Source organism: Corvus cornix, chromosome 1, assembly GCF_000738735.6.
Source record: "Corvus cornix cornix isolate S_Up_H32 chromosome 1, ASM73873v5, whole genome shotgun sequence".
Taxonomy (NCBI): Eukaryota; Metazoa; Chordata; class Aves; order Passeriformes; family Corvidae; genus Corvus; species Corvus cornix.
The window spans coordinates 2,757,624-2,773,330 of record NC_046332.1 but is presented as its reverse complement, the minus strand read 5'-3'; the positions used below and the strand labels follow the sequence as shown (position 1 = coordinate 2,773,330).

General features: G+C 38.6%; 1 protein-coding gene across 6 annotated transcripts in view; it reads right to left on the bottom strand.

Moving 5' to 3' along the window:
- EPHA3 (EPH receptor A3) overlaps positions 1-15,707 on the bottom strand; it is a 186,124-nt gene that overhangs the window by 18,993 nt on the left and 151,424 nt on the right. For all 6 annotated transcript variants that reach the window (XM_019285940.3, XM_039555072.1, XM_039555043.1 and 3 more), the window contains exons 11-13: positions 13,577-13,762; positions 9,704-9,765; positions 7,238-7,447 (exon numbers count right to left, since the gene is read on the bottom strand). In XM_019285940.3, the coding sequence (XP_019141485.1) occupies positions 7,238-7,447; positions 9,704-9,765; positions 13,577-13,762 (458 nt within the window). The remainder of the gene's footprint in view (positions 1-7,237; positions 7,448-9,703; positions 9,766-13,576; positions 13,763-15,707) is intronic.

Here is a 15,707-nt window from a genome sequence, read left to right as displayed (position 1 = left end):
TGTGGTTGATTATTTTATCTCTGAGATTCTCAGTTATCGTGATATTGGTGTGAAAAAAAGCCCCAGTGTAAGCTGGAAAACGTTGCTGCCATTTACCATGGGAGCAAAAGGGAGAGTAAAATACATTTCAGTGCAAAATCTTCTGATATCTAGTAGGTTTACCACAGATTTATCTATATACAGTATAGATATCCAGGACAGGATACATACTTTATACACATACATACATATATACATATATATATATATATATATATATATATATATATATATCTAAAATGTGTAGCATAATATGCACAGATAAGAGTGAATGGTAAATCAAGACTGGTTGATTTTCAGTAATAAAATGTTTGGAAACTGGCACAACAGTCATGCAGCATTAAAGGTGAAAAACCCAGTCCAAGGTCCTTGCTTATAACCCAAGGTCCTTTTGCACACCACAGGAGGGCTGGCTTTGGCTGATTTTAAGGCACTGAAGTGAATTCCCTGTTGGTGTGGAACCTGCATGGCTTCACCTCTTTTCACCCCATGTTTTCTAGGACATTCAAGGAAAATGAGGGGCCATGATGCTGCTCTGTTTCACCAAAGCCAAGCCTCCAGCTGCTCAAGGCAGTGACTGTGACCACAAGCACAAATTTCCCATTCCAAAGCTCCCTGAGACAGTCACAGAAAGTCAGATGCAGATGGGGTCATCTGTGCAGAGGGAAGAGTGCACATATGTCAGTCGGGAGAGCGGCCTCGGACATTTTTTACAGTCATAAGAGAAGCAAGCTATCGTTAAATGACAAACTTGAAGAGAAGTGAAGCTACCAGTACAATTAACATGGTAGTTAGGGGAACATCTCTCTCTGGTCATGGCCACCACCTGGTGCTGTAGGTCAAATTAGTAAAATGCACACAAAGAACCACAGGCTGAGTTTCTAAAATGAGAGAATTAGAGGCAAGAGACAATTCCTGGTGATACCATCTTTGACAGAGGTTTTTGAGAGTCACACATGAGAAAATAAAGTTCTAAAAGAGAGTGCTGCAAAACTTGTTCCTGAAGACAATTCTGGAGTGAATGTGTTTCGGTACAGAAAACTGTGAGAGTTTAAAGTTATTTCCAGTTATGCACAACACATACAGAATATATTCTGAAGATTTCACACCAGACCAGCTCTTTGCAGTGCTTCTGACACCCTCATTATACTCCAGTCACACACCTCTCCTCACAACCACCGTGTGGGAAGAGTGCTCTTACTTCCACTGAGTAACCAGCAAGAAAAAAAGATTTAAATATATTACTGCTTTGCCTACACTTCCATAAACTGTTCCTGCCCTGAAGGTAGCTATACAGTCACCAGCTTTAGACTGACTATCTTGGTTAACAATAGAAATGCAGGCATTCGTGTTAATTAGAAACCTAAATACAGTCTAAAAACACTGAAGCATCTTCATTTTCATGGCTAATATTGCACAAATTAAATTAAGTATAAACAACACAGGCAGGCCTGACTCAGACTACAATTTAGACCTCCAAAATGTCACCAGATATGTCTTAGAGGCTTGCCAAAGGTCAGGGAGGGAATTATCTTGGCATGTGGTTTTCATGGATCCCATTCTATTTAGCAGAGCTCCCTACCAAAAGACAAACCTTCATTTTCCACACAACCCTTAAAATTAGGTAAACACCGAATTAACGTATCACTTGTGGACCAGCAAAGAGGACACAGAAAATAAACTGGAGTATTTGAAACCACTGTTTTATCACTGAAGCCAGATGAAGAGTCTCTCTGTCTCTCTCTTGGAAATTTAATCCATTAGATGATGTTCTTTAGTCACAAAAAGTACATTGTATTTTCCATGCATTATAACTTTATTCACAATTCCCAGTGCTGCTCCAGAACAGCACCAAGAACATAAAATTGACTTTGTTTTTCTCATACTCAATTAATAAGCAATACTATACTCCCTTTACAAGTGTCCAGGGGCCCTCAGCGAGTCCAAGGCCCAGCCAAGAAACAAGGAAAGCTCTCCTGTAGCCTTGTGTTTTCACAACAAATCCACTTACATTTTTAGATGTGAGGCTGATAAAGAAATCAATCTCTCTGTTTTCTATGCTAGTAGTGAACTTTGGTTTTCAATAAAGAATGTCAATCCTGGGGGAAAGCTGTGTCCTAAATCTACACCAACACAAACCCCACCACCACAAAGAGAAAGAACTTCCTAATCAGGCATCTCCCACTTGTCCCACAGGCTCAGCAGACTGACACAGCTGCAAAGCCAAGGTGCCCAAGGCCTGCCCAGCAGACCCACATAAATAGTAACATTTTTGAGTTTTCAGAATATTGCTCCCTAAAAATCTGAATTTCCATGGGTCACTTTTGTAGTTTCATGTCAAGATAGGGAAATGCAGCCCTTCTTGCTGAACCCTAGAGAAATAATGGCCAGGTGCCACACAGAAAAATGTGCTCATGGCTAGACTATGAGCACTTTAGACAAGGGCAGGAATTTCATATTTGATAGAAGGTCTTTATAATCTTATGTAAAAAGTCATTTATGCAATTGGAGAAATAGATTTGCAAAAAAAAAGAAAAGGTAATTAATTCCTCTCCTAACATTTTGGGACTGCTTTATTGCAGGAAGATTAGAAACTCAATGAAACAAGTTTTTAAAGCTTTGCTTTACTGAAAAAGGAAGGTACAGCAACCCCAGATCCGCATTACAATGAGTGTGTATCAGTGCCTCTCCAATTTTCTTTGCTAAGCCTCAGCTGTAATCCTATATACCTGCAGATACACATAGCATTACCATAAATAGGACAAAAATATTAATTAAAATGTAATTAAAAAAAGACATCAACTGCCACTGAATAGAGTCTAAAAGTGTATTTTTGGTATTCTGCTCCCCAGTTTGTCATAAAAATGTCTTATAATTATTTTTAAAAAGAGATTTTGCTGACTCTTTTTTTGGAATAGTTTAAGAACAAGAACAACGATATATTTACTGACTATTTTCTGAAGACAAATACAGTTTTAATATATTTTTTTCATGGTCTCCCTTCAAGGGTGTGCTTATCATAAAGCCAAGCTCCCTGAATTTGAGTAGAAAGACAGCTTTGGTGCTAGAAATTGTAGGGGTTTGTTATTACAGCTGAAAATCCCAGGCAGTCTAGGTCAGAGAACCTCTCTCAGGGTTTGAAATCAGTGAGCCAGCAGTAACCAAAGTTTTATCTTCTGTGGATGGAGCTGCTATTCCTGCAGTATAATTCATCTAAGGTCAATGAAGTCCTCAATTTATTTCCAGCACGTCTGGCACTCCAGCACAAGGCAGCTGTTTCCAGGACTTCAGAACCCATTCCAATATTCTGATTTATAATCTGTTACAGGGTGACAGCCACAGGCACCTAAGCCACAGGCCCGGGGAGAAGAGAATCAAGAAAAATGGACTCTAACGGAATGACTAGAAGGACTTTGCAGAAAAAGCTGAAGATAAAAGTCTGACATCCATTCATTATGCCAGAACTTAGGAGAGTTCAGGAGATATCTTACTGCTACAGAACAAGACAGTTTCATGTGAGTGAGATGAGCCTGACTTACCTTCTTACACACCTGAAAATTATCTGATGCTGCTTGTCAGTCCCTTACTAATGAATATTTTTATATTGAAATTATCTCCTCCTAGAGTAGTCAGTGATGACAGAACACTGTTCCTCTCCCTTATCAGGCAAGAGAATTTATGGGGTTTTGTTTCCTTTCTTGCCACACCCTTCAATACACTCAGAATGCATCACTGTGCTTTTGCATATATAGGGTAAACACAGCTGATTTTTGTCCAGCATGGGCTGCATTTACATTAAAATGCCATGAACACTGGTGATGTATCTATGTGCTTAAATAGTCAAAGTTCATCTACTGATTACCCAAATATTGTCTTTGAGAGATACAATTACAGTCCCTCTACAACTGTGATGGCTTAAATTCACTTCCACTTCATACCGTGTCGTTAGTCCACCCACTTGTCATACAGACATTGAAAAAATAATAAGGATAAACCAGATCCATTTGACAATGACAATCGTAATACAATCTCGGTGCTTCAATTAGAAGTGAATAGATATGGAGAATGTAGATAATTACAGCACATCCCCTCAGGCACAGAGACTCTGTAAAAAACAAAAAAATCCCAACAGCCAGTCAGCCTGATTCACATACTGGCTTCTGCTTCTGTAAGCAGGCAGAGCCCCTAGGCTGCCAAAGGCCTTTTGTGGTATCAAGGCAGTGACAATAATTCAGGAGGTAAAAAAATGACCCTGTCAGGCAGGAAAGTTCCTTACAACTCCTGATTCGCCGTATTTCACACATGCAGTTGTGATCTTTGCATTGTCCTTCAGGCTTCTTGTACAATAGCAGGAATATCACAGATTATGCATTGATATATAAAGGGATACATAAATTATTGATATATAAAAGGATACACGTTCATAGCCTTTATGCAAAGCTTCAGACACGGCTTCTGAGAACAGCACAACGTAAAATTTCACCCAGGCAGTGGTGAGCACTGAAAGCCTCGCTGGGCTTCTTGAGGGTAGTAGATCAAGCCTGACTTGCAACTATGATTTAAAGCAGTGTAATCATTCTCAGGCTTTGACATTTACAGGTGGAAAATAGAGGTAGAAAAGGAGCCTAAATAGATAAAGCTAACTCTAATCTTTGCAGCTAACTCTGTAAATTTCCCTAGTACCATGGATACTACTACATGGAGAACTGGGAGTAGGAGGAGATGGAGGACAGGAGGACATCAATATAATACACATTCTGTAATGTTTGAACTTGCAGTTATAATTTAGATTTTTTTGGGTCTTTTAAAATAGCTTATAAAGCAGTTGTCATCCTTTAGTTTTAAAGACATGAAATAGTTTGGGGACAATGCCATTATTAGGCATGAAACAGTTTGAGATGATGCCATTATTTTAAAAAGTGGCATTATCTTTGTCTTGGCTTTGTCCTGTAATTAGTGCTAAGAGCAGCCTAGGAAATGGTCCTGTGTTTTGTGAAATGGCCAAGCAGCAGGAGCATGAACTGCTCAGCTCTCTGCCAGTGGACTGAAGCTCTGTTTCACATCTGTGGTCCCCATTTTTTTCAGCTGGGGATCAAGCATCACACCTGGAAACACTCCCTTGACATGAGCATAAGATTCATTTTGAAGAAAAAGTGAGCAAAAAAAGATGACTATCACATAGCCTTCTTGTTCTCTCAGAGCCAACATGTGGCAGAGGAATATTCACAGCAACAACTCTTGAAAAAAATTTAGCTTTGTCCTAAGTTGTATTTGAAAGTTTAAGTTATGTGAGCATCTTCCTGCAGCAGTTTGCACACACACCACAAACGCCAGATGGAGTTTACTGAACACAGATGATTACAAAATAGTTTCTTTCCATCTGATTTCACTATCTAACTGCAAATAGGCAGGTAGGCTCAGAAGATAGGTGGCAGGAGGAGAGTAAGAGCAAATTCATGTGGAACACTCGCAGAAAACATCTGTGCACCCTGGCTTGTCCAAGCCACCCACAGACATGTCACTGATGTGATGGCTTCGTTTTCAGGGAGGTGCACTTTCCTAATAAAAAGCTCTGCAGTTTGATGGGGAGACAGAATTTTTTCTATCCTAAGTTAACTAGGAATTAAGTAGGACTTGAATTCTCAGCTCTTAATGCAAGCACACAAAATGCCTTTACTGAATTATAGATGATTTGCATGCCCAGATCAATTTTGAAATAAGAGAATTGAACTTTGAAGCCTGTCAGAGGTGTGTGCCCAAGCAAAGAACACGTGTTGGGGGTGGGATGAGAAATTGAGAAAGGAGATGTTAACAGAAAGGTCATGTGTAAGAAACATGAGATAAATATGCTATGCCTAGTGCTGTGGATTAGGATCCTGTTTGGGCATCTCATTTAAGGGAAATGTAGTGAAGTTGAAAATAATCTGAAGGAGACCAGCAAGAACAGTAAGTTTGGGAAAAATTCTTAGAAAATAAAAGAGTGGACCGTTTTCTATTGAGGAACTCTTGCATTCCAGGAATATTTCTTTGTTAATGCTGTGACTCTACTGAGAATGAAAATTGCTTTCTCCTACTGATTTCTCTTTATGTTAACCATGAGAGATCTCTGCAGACAGTTTTCTAAAGTGGTATATATTGCCTATTTCTAACTACATGACAAAGTTTATCAGAGGGCAAAGAAAACACTGAAAGGTCAAGTAAAGAATAGAGTCTTTATGCCTGGTAAGTTATGAAGGTATGATTGATAAATACGTATCTATTAATGTATGTGTATATAATGTGTCAGAAAACTGCCGGGATTTCTTTACTCATTTCTCACATGTTATTTTATTTCAATCATGGAGAAGGCAGCATGTAAACTACTAAAATTATTGATTGCATCTGTCAGTGCTCAGGAATGAAGGAAAACTTAGAAAACCCACATGAAGGTTGTGCTGATACATTGTAATCTGGTTTGTACCAGTGAAGATGAGGTGATTACTATGAGCAAAGCAAATTACGCTTGACTAAGATACTGGATATTAATGTCACTTTGTCTAAAGTTAACAAAATTCCCTTTAAACAGAATTCAAATGAACAACCAGATCTCCAAGTGTAATACACATATATACAAACAGCCAAAGGCTTCCACAAAAAAATGGAAGTGTTATTCAGGGTGATAATCAGGTGTGCATTTTTTTGTTTTAATCAAGTTTTTACTCAGTTAGAGGTACAAGAGCAGGTATAAATCATACAGCCTTGCAGAACAGTGATATCAGTATGCTGCAACCATACATGTGTCCTGTCATACTAGAAAACACACAAAAATTTGATGGGTAGGATAATTTTTTTTTTCCTGTGTGGGAGCTAAACCAGCAGTGCAACTAAAACTTCTCAAAGTACACATGAGGTCTTAAATTATTGTGTGCCAAAAGAACTCAGGGCTTAATTGTGATATTCACTCCTTTACACATCCAGAAGAAAGAAACTGAGCCAAGGATTTTGCATAGTTTAAGAAAAGTAATCTACCAACACAAACCATACTTTCTGCCTTCTATTTTCTCTGAGACGTGAATTAAAAAATAACTGTGATGAGCTTCTGGTTTATTGAACATCTCTGGCCATACAAGACTGCAACACAGCCTCAGGGATCACCAGATTTCAGCCTTTGTCACAACCAACAAGAATTTTAAAAGGGTAAAGAAACACAGGAACTCACCCTTGTGGTGTAAGCAGCTTCTGGGTCATCCTCCAGCACACGAGAGAGACCAAAATCAGAGACTTTGCATACCAGGTTACTGTTGATGAGGATGTTACGAGCAGCTAAATCCCGATGGACATAACCCATATCCGACAGGTACTTCATGCCAGATGCGATCCCTCGAAGCATGCCCACCAGCTGGATCACTGTGAACTGGGCATCGTGCTTCTGGAAAACATTGGAAATGTCATGTCAGGGATTGCTCATGTTCCTCCTTGCACAGACTTTTCTATAAATACCCTGGAAGCTCCTCAAATGAAGAGCTCGTGAGTCAGGCATTGTGATTTACATGCCACACGTGGAACCATGTTGATCTCCCAATCAGCTGAGGGAAGGGGACAGATTTGCAATTCAGATAAAAATTCATTTTTCCCCTCTTGCTGTCAGCAGATTTTTAATTTCCTAGATGGGACATGTGTGAAAGCAGCACATAAATTTAAGTTGTGTGTGCTCCTGAGACTAGAGTGTCAGAACATTAGAGAAACAGATGTCCAACTTCCCTGAAAGGCCACAGGATTTTTTAGTGAAAATCCAAGCCTTCCCCAATGGCCTAATGAAAGTTTTCTATTACACAAGAAATTGATTTAACAAAAGCAAATGCTGATCTGAGTCAGTGGCTTTCAAATTCCATTAGTTTTAAACTAATTCCTTAAAATTTTCCTCAACTTCAGGAACACAGAAATTACTGAAACACACTGTGACTTAGCCTCGAAACCACTGGTTGCATATATTTCTAATCATCTACTTCCGGGCATAATTTACATCTCCCAACTCTTACTAATCCTTTTTGTTAACATCTACTTTTGATATTGATATATGGATATACAGACAATAGGACAGCAGTTTGTTGTAGTGCAGCTCCCAAACGAATTCCCCAGTGCTGTAAATGTATCCTCATGGGCAGCTCTCCAACTCCTCATGCTGCTGCTTCTGGAATTTTATTAAATGCAGGGGAGCTGGCTCTGCCACATGAGGTGATCTGACATGAATCAGTCTGCCAGACTGATTGAATCCATTTTTCGTTTTTGATTAGGGTACTTGGGGGTGATATTAGCACTGTAAACATTAGACAAATATACGGCACAGTGGATGCTTGAACAGTTTCTCAGAATTCCCCTTCATGAAGAAATTAATTATTTTAAAAGATTCTTAGCAGTTTTCTGTCCCTCTTTTTTTATTAGAGCCAACCCAAGAGAATTTACATAGATTCTGGAAAAGATTTAGCTAAAAACCAGAAGGTTTCTAACCACGAACAGAATCAGATGCTCAGAGAGCCTTTCAATAGCAATGGGGAAAGCAAACAAAGTAGTTTTCAAAGGCATTTATAGAAGGGGTTATATGGCCCAAGTTGCCTGTGATATTAATGAGTCACAAGGTTCTTATCTATGTTTCCACACAAGAGTAGTAAAAAAAAAAACCAAAATCACACTAAAGTGAAAGAACAAGCTGAACAACTGCTCTGTGCAGTCAGAAATTATTCTCCTTTCCTCAGAGCTCTCCTCAAGGATTTCAAGCCTAAACAAAAAATATATATAGTTCAGTACAGAGATATTTCATTCAGCTCTACTGACACATTATTTATATGTATTTTACATGCTCCAGTAGACACCATAACATATATAGTACATAGTGAAACTAAGGTTGACAATATATCCCCTTTTGGGGTTAAATGTCTAGCTCAATGTTATGAATTTGGGGGATAATGTCATTCAACCATGGCAGAACCAAAGCAGTCTCCCAGCCAAAGCTGAGTTTGCCCTAACAAATTAAAATTAAACCAGTGTTTCCCCTCAGATGGGATTTCATTTCTCCTGCACTCCTTGTTTTGCCACAAGTAAATCTTGGTGACACAGGGAGCGTTTTAATTTTTTTAGGCTCACTACCAACTTTGACAGAAAACAAAGATAAATCAGCCACAGCATTAGTATGTCTAAGGTTGGGAAAAGAAAACAGGCCAGTAGACTTTGCTAGCTAAACATTTCTAACATCCTCAGGTATGGGGCTATTCTCTCACGTTTTCATTACTGATAAAATTTCCACAAATCCATCCACTTAAAAAATCTCTTGCTTAGACATAGAGGATGCCAACTAATAAGCGTAACTGCATTACAGTCACAATTCAGCCTCCAGAAAAACAATTCTCATTTTTATGCTCCAGAATGTTTTGTTTTGTTCATTTTTAGTAGATGTGACATACTAATGAGACCAAAATTGTCTTAATTTTGGAAAAATGCTTACTGCAAATGGACCAGCAGATCCCTACGTGGCTTTCTGGGCACATCACGATACACACAAACGCAAATGGAAATACAGAATTATCAAGCAACAAGAGCTGATGATGAATCAGTGTAGAGTGGCAGAAAATCGCTAACAAGTTCAGAACAAGAGCCAGTTCAGCCCCATTTACTTTCCTATTGCACTTACTCGTAGGAAGCTGTCCAAGGAACCATTTTCCATATATTCAGTAACAATCATAACTGGTTTACCTGCAAACAGAGCACAGGGGTCAGGTTTTTTAAAGGAATACATTGGAATACAATCAGCAAACCCAGGCATTTCAGGAATGTGTCCAAATCTTCCTAACCCCAAGAATAATTTTTGCATTTAGAAAGGAAGCAAAAGATGCACAGGCAAACCAAGGCTGGGTGCAGACAAAGATGGCAAATGCACAGTAAAACGCAGGGCACTGGGAAGAGAAGCAGAGCTGTAAGATGGGCATTCCCTCTTTCCAGGCAGTCCTGCCTCCCTCTCTGCTGGGATCACCGACAGCACAAACCTGGACACAGCTGGGACCTGAACATGCTGCACTCACGGGGCAAAAGCACACTCTAAGGAAACAGCCCTTGAAAAGCCTTTAATATCATCCAAAACTCATCCACACATATTCAGCCCAGTTCTTGAAACCATTCCTTCCACCCCAGAGTATTTTGTGACACAATCAAGATTTTATATGCAGCTCTGACATGCTGGAGAGAAACAAATGCAAAAATTAACGTGATGATGGCGAAGTTTTCAGACCAAGGTCATTGCCCTGCGAGTATTTTACCATCATATGGATTTTATTATTTCATAATATTTACTAAAGCTTTGCTTCTTTTCTCTTTGTGGTAAAGTTGGGTAAGAGCATGAAGTTATTTAGGGAGATGAATTATTATTGCATATAAAATGCAGGAAGGCATCTGACCATAAAAGTAGGACGAAGGCCTGCATATTGTATAGTGGGCACGGTGAAATTTTAGCTTTTAAAATTGAACAGCATGGGGCTTGATAAAGGCACCTGGTTTAATTAAGAACAAGAAAGTCATTAAAAAAGCCAAGTAAATGGTAACAACTCCTTTTTTGTTTGCTTTTCAAAAAAATACAGCTTCTACCAAATGGAAATCTTAGAGGAGAAATAGTAATTTCAAAGAATGAGTTTAGTATGAGAAGAAAATTATGCATTAATGGCTTCAAATGTCTTCTTTCTGTGGCAATAACGGTGTGTTACACTGTGGGAGTCACACTAATGAGTAATTGACTGTCATCCAAAGACCAGGAGGAAATACTGTATGCACAATAATAATATTGAATGATACAGAAGATGATACAGACACAAGATCTAACAATGGAAAAACTTGAAAAACCTCTATTTATGCTTAGTCTTGTTAGCAAGAAATACACAGATAAAGTACCTTAATTACATTCTGTGTGTAACATGAATACGAAGGCATTTCTGGTAACACACACAAGATGCTGCTGGACCTTTCAAGTACAGAGCTATCAAAAACTTTCTATGATAAATCCATGTGCTTTGCCATGCACTTTGAATCCAAGAGACAAGTGCCTGGCTTCTGTACAGACTCAGGCAATTTTACAAGACTTATCAGAAGAACTTAAATTAGAGTAAGAAATATGTCTTCCAAATTATTACAGCAGCATCTTCCTGCCTTCCTTACCTTAAGTGCAGGGTCTCACTCTCATTCTGTTGGAAACGTGCCCATAACAAGAAGCACATGCTCTGAAGTTTTAAAAGAACCCCCTGCATCCATTTATCAAAGCATGGCCATTTATAAATGATAACAAGTTGTGTCAACAGTGTTGCCCAGGTTTATTATAATAACAGGCTACAAATTGCTGTAAATTATTAGTAAACTAAGCAGAACATGCATGCTGGTTATTAAGATTGCTGCCTATAGTGTGCCCAGAAGGGTAGGGCAGCAGCTGGGAAAAGCAGGACAGAAATCCATGAGGAGCAGAGGAACAACTCTGCACTGGAGCAAGGCTGGAAGCCTGAGGTGGTGATTGATTTGTTAAAAAAAAACCAAAGCAAACACAAAAACCCCCAAACCCAAAAGCTTCTTGTCCTTCTATCACCCTGTAGAATATTAAATAAAACAAATGATTATATTTCCTAGTTTATTTACTTTGGGCCATGTACTTTTGCCCAGTAAAATGGAGACAAATAGCTCCAGAGCAGATTTCTCAATTCCTGTGTTGGAGCTATCTGGAGAGGGTGTTGAACCCCTGAGGCTTTTATTGCCTTCAGCTGGGAATATTCAGAATTTGTTCTCTCATACACCGACCTGATGGGCAGCTGGCACTCCTGACCTCCCTCCAGCCCCTAAAAGCAGACAGCAGAGGTGTGAATACACCTGAGCAGCAAACTCAAAGAAGTCACTTATACAGAATACAGAGAGAATTAGTAATGCACATGGCAAGAGCAATGCGCAAATTCCTGCCAGTACAGCAATTAATTTATTGTCTCAAGTGCTCCAGGAATACAAAATGTAACAAAATAGATTTAGCTCAGCTGTGTGCAGACTGATGCTGGCATTTCATGTGATTTTGTGACTGCAAATCTTTATTCTGACTGTACAAAGTGTGTGTCACTACAAGGCAGGAGATAAACCTCGATTTATGCAGGCAGACCTTTCCTAATGGGACTGTGAGACCCAAGAAAAACAATCATTTCTTTGTTATTGAAATCAGCAAAATAGATTTTCATGAATCACACATGGAGAAGGCATTATTATTATTATAATTATGTGTCTTCATAACATATAGTGTTTTACATACCTGTCACTAGCGACTTTTAGACATATTCTGGTGGGGTTTAAATTTCTTACACTGTCCTGCAGTGTGCTATGAAATTTTTTCAGACATATGTTTGTGAACCCTTAGTCACACAATTTAAAAAAACAAAATTCTTAAACCATCTACTTAAACCCAAAGTATTTGGTATGTTTCTATCCAGTTAAACTGGAAACATCCTCAGCAAATTCCAAGCTGATCACTGAAATGGCAAAGAGCTGCTTCTCCAGCAGGGTCCTCTAGGATGAACAAGAAAATATCCTACCAATTTTTTCCACTCCCCTGAAAAATCTTGGAGCATTCCTGATTTTTTTTTTTTTTTTTGATTGCCTCACATAAAATCTTACTGATCTCCCACTTAAAAACTAATGTAGCTAGATAAATTTGATTACTAAATTTATCACTTCATTCTGCTGTGGAAATATAAGAAAGTGTAGCTGAAGAGGGTTGTTGAAATATATTACTTTTCCAGGAAGGTACCACATGTACATGGAGGTTTCAGTTAATTTTTTTGGTCTCAAAAGGAGTAGGTGATTTGTTATCATAAACAAAGACCAAGAATATGCTTTAACAAGAAAAAAAAGAAAAGAAAAACCAACCAAACCCATAACAAAAGCACCCAAAGTCAGATTTAGAAAATGCATTTAAGTAAATATATATAAAATCACAGAAATAAAATTAGTTTTACTGCTGAAAGATTAAATCCTCAAGACTTTTTTTTCAATATTTTTACCAAGATGTGTGAATTCTGGAATTCTGGACCTTTAAAATGCCTCATGCTGGTACATACTGAATATCCCATGGAGTATTTCACCTGCATGGAAACTATGTAGGCAAAAAATTTGGTCTTATTTAATAATTCACTAGAACCAGTTGTTGTACCAGGTAGGCTGTTCATTAATTAGTGCTAACGACAAATCTAATGATTCAGTTGAAAGCAGAACACAGTGCAATTCAGTGCAATTAAGAAGCCTCAGCACATCAGACTCCATGACTCCTACCAGATTATATCACCCAGTGCCTCTTGGCCACTGTGGAGCAATTTGTAGCTCTGGAGTTTATTAAAGGTGCCAATTTATTATTGAGCTTTTGCAGAGCATAAACCTGGATTACTTAATTTATAATTCACTTTTGCTCTCCTTTGAATCATCAGCAAATCAGAGAATTATTTAGCCTGGAAGGTTCCTCCATGACTTTCCATGCACAGATGTCCCTGTCATATCTTACTTTTAGTGACGACTCCCTCCAGTCGGATGATGTTGGGGTGGTCAAACTGGCCCATGATGCTTGCTTCTCCCAGGAAGTCCCTCCTCTGCTTTTCTGTGTAGCCAACTTTCAGGGTTTTGATGGCCACAGAAATTTCCTTCTTAGAAGGCAGCTTCAGGCGTCCACTGCAAACTTCTCCAAACTCCCCTGAAAAAAAGAGTGGAAAAGGGACAAAGGCTGAAATGTGGTTATTTCGTAGGGATTCAAGAAAGAAGAATCAGCACTCAAAAAAGCCCCTGGAGTGTGGTGTATTCTGGTTTAACCTTTTGCAATATGCAAGAGCAGAGCACAAGGAAAATCATCTTAGCATTCAAAAGAGGAAGTATTAAATGTGTAGAAAACTGTTGGAAGAAGACATCTCACTTGAAAATTTTTTCAGTTAACTAATTTTTACACAAATCACATAAGGAAGTTCCAGTATGTTAATAAAATAAGTTAATATTTGAGCAGCAACTGATTTCAAAGCCCCTTTTCAGCTGTATTTTCCAAGTTTTGTTTTTAGACAGCCAAGTTAATCAAAAAAGACCCTGAATAAATGTGTGGTAGGGCAATGACCTTTCTCTTTTGCTAACCCAGGCTGGATTTGAGTCAACAACATAGAAATGAATGTCACCATATCTTACCACCAGCTGCTTCATCCTCTAGGCATAGAACTGTACTATCAAGGTAATAACCACTAAAAGGAAGATATATCTTTATGTACATTCACATTGCTAAAAAGCACTGACATTACATCCTCTGATTCTAACACTGTTTGTATTTCAGGCTGCCAAGACATGCAGCAGCTCAGAAAACAAACTTTAAAAGCTATCACTAGTAACTAATGAGAGTTGAGTTCTTTTCAAACTTAATTAAAAGCATTCAACTTCTGCAAGCCCAAATGACTACTAAGAGTTCAAACACCAACCCCAGCTCAATACTGTCAGAGCACCACAAAATAGGAAGACCAAAGCACATCTTGAGAACAGAAGGAAGGGGAAAAAAATGCTTGAAATAAATCTTGTAGTGCCCAGCTTCCAGCTCCATTTTCTTGATGTTTTAATGGTCCAAAAAGCTATAACAAGCTAAGCTCTTAGAACTATTTTACAGTTACTGTCAATGGAGACTTTAGCTATGATTTCAGCCAGCAGCCCAGCAATCAATCCTTCATTTTCAAGCTGGAATCATGTATCTGATATTTGTTTAACTTCTGGGAAGGAAAAGGTTATGGTTAACGTCCATCAACACAGTCCCATTTAGCCATGGCTGAACAATTCAGAACTTGAGTGATTAATCAGATTCCAAAAGTACCTCAAGGCCAGCGGATGCTGCAAGAGAATAAAACTTGGGCTCTTTCTAGCAATGAAGTTTGCTGTTGTCTATGGATATAAAGCAGGTTTACCTTCTTGGAAATTATTTCATTGGAAAGAGCTCCCCAGGCATCCCAGTAACATTAACCTATGATTATTTATATCCAGAGCAGCATGGATGCTAAATACATCTACATGGTCAACACCCATAGTGACCCATGCAGCAATACTACAATTTTTCCTGCAAATTATTATTAATATGGTCCCATTAAGAAATTGATTGGATCGACACTATTTAGGAGGAATAAAGACTTGTGTTTGAGTGGAGGACCTGGAACTGATTGTAAGATATGAGGATGATGGCTTTTCATGCAAAGCCTTCCTGAGGTGTTTATTTTTAATTATGTCACACACACAAAGACTGTATAACCTGCCCTGCAGACTGGTGTGTCTATTCCCACATGAAAAGCTGATAAGGATTATTTAGGAGGGCTGTTCATGATGCAAAGATCTCTCTTCAAAATCCTAAATTCTTTTTATGTAGGCTATTTAGTACATCAGGGGATGGTATTTGCTGTGCATTTAGACTCAGGGGATTAGTAAACAAAGAGTCTGTGAAATCCGCTCCTCCCTTTACTTTTAAATCATGATTGTACTGTTGTGCACACAACTCCCTCAGATTTGGAGAGGCACCAAAGCTCAACATTTCATAAACCTTGGGAACATCAGCAATGTTCTAGCCCTCACTGAGACACTGCAAACCTTCACAATAAGTTCATGGACAGGTAGGTCCTGAATTTTAG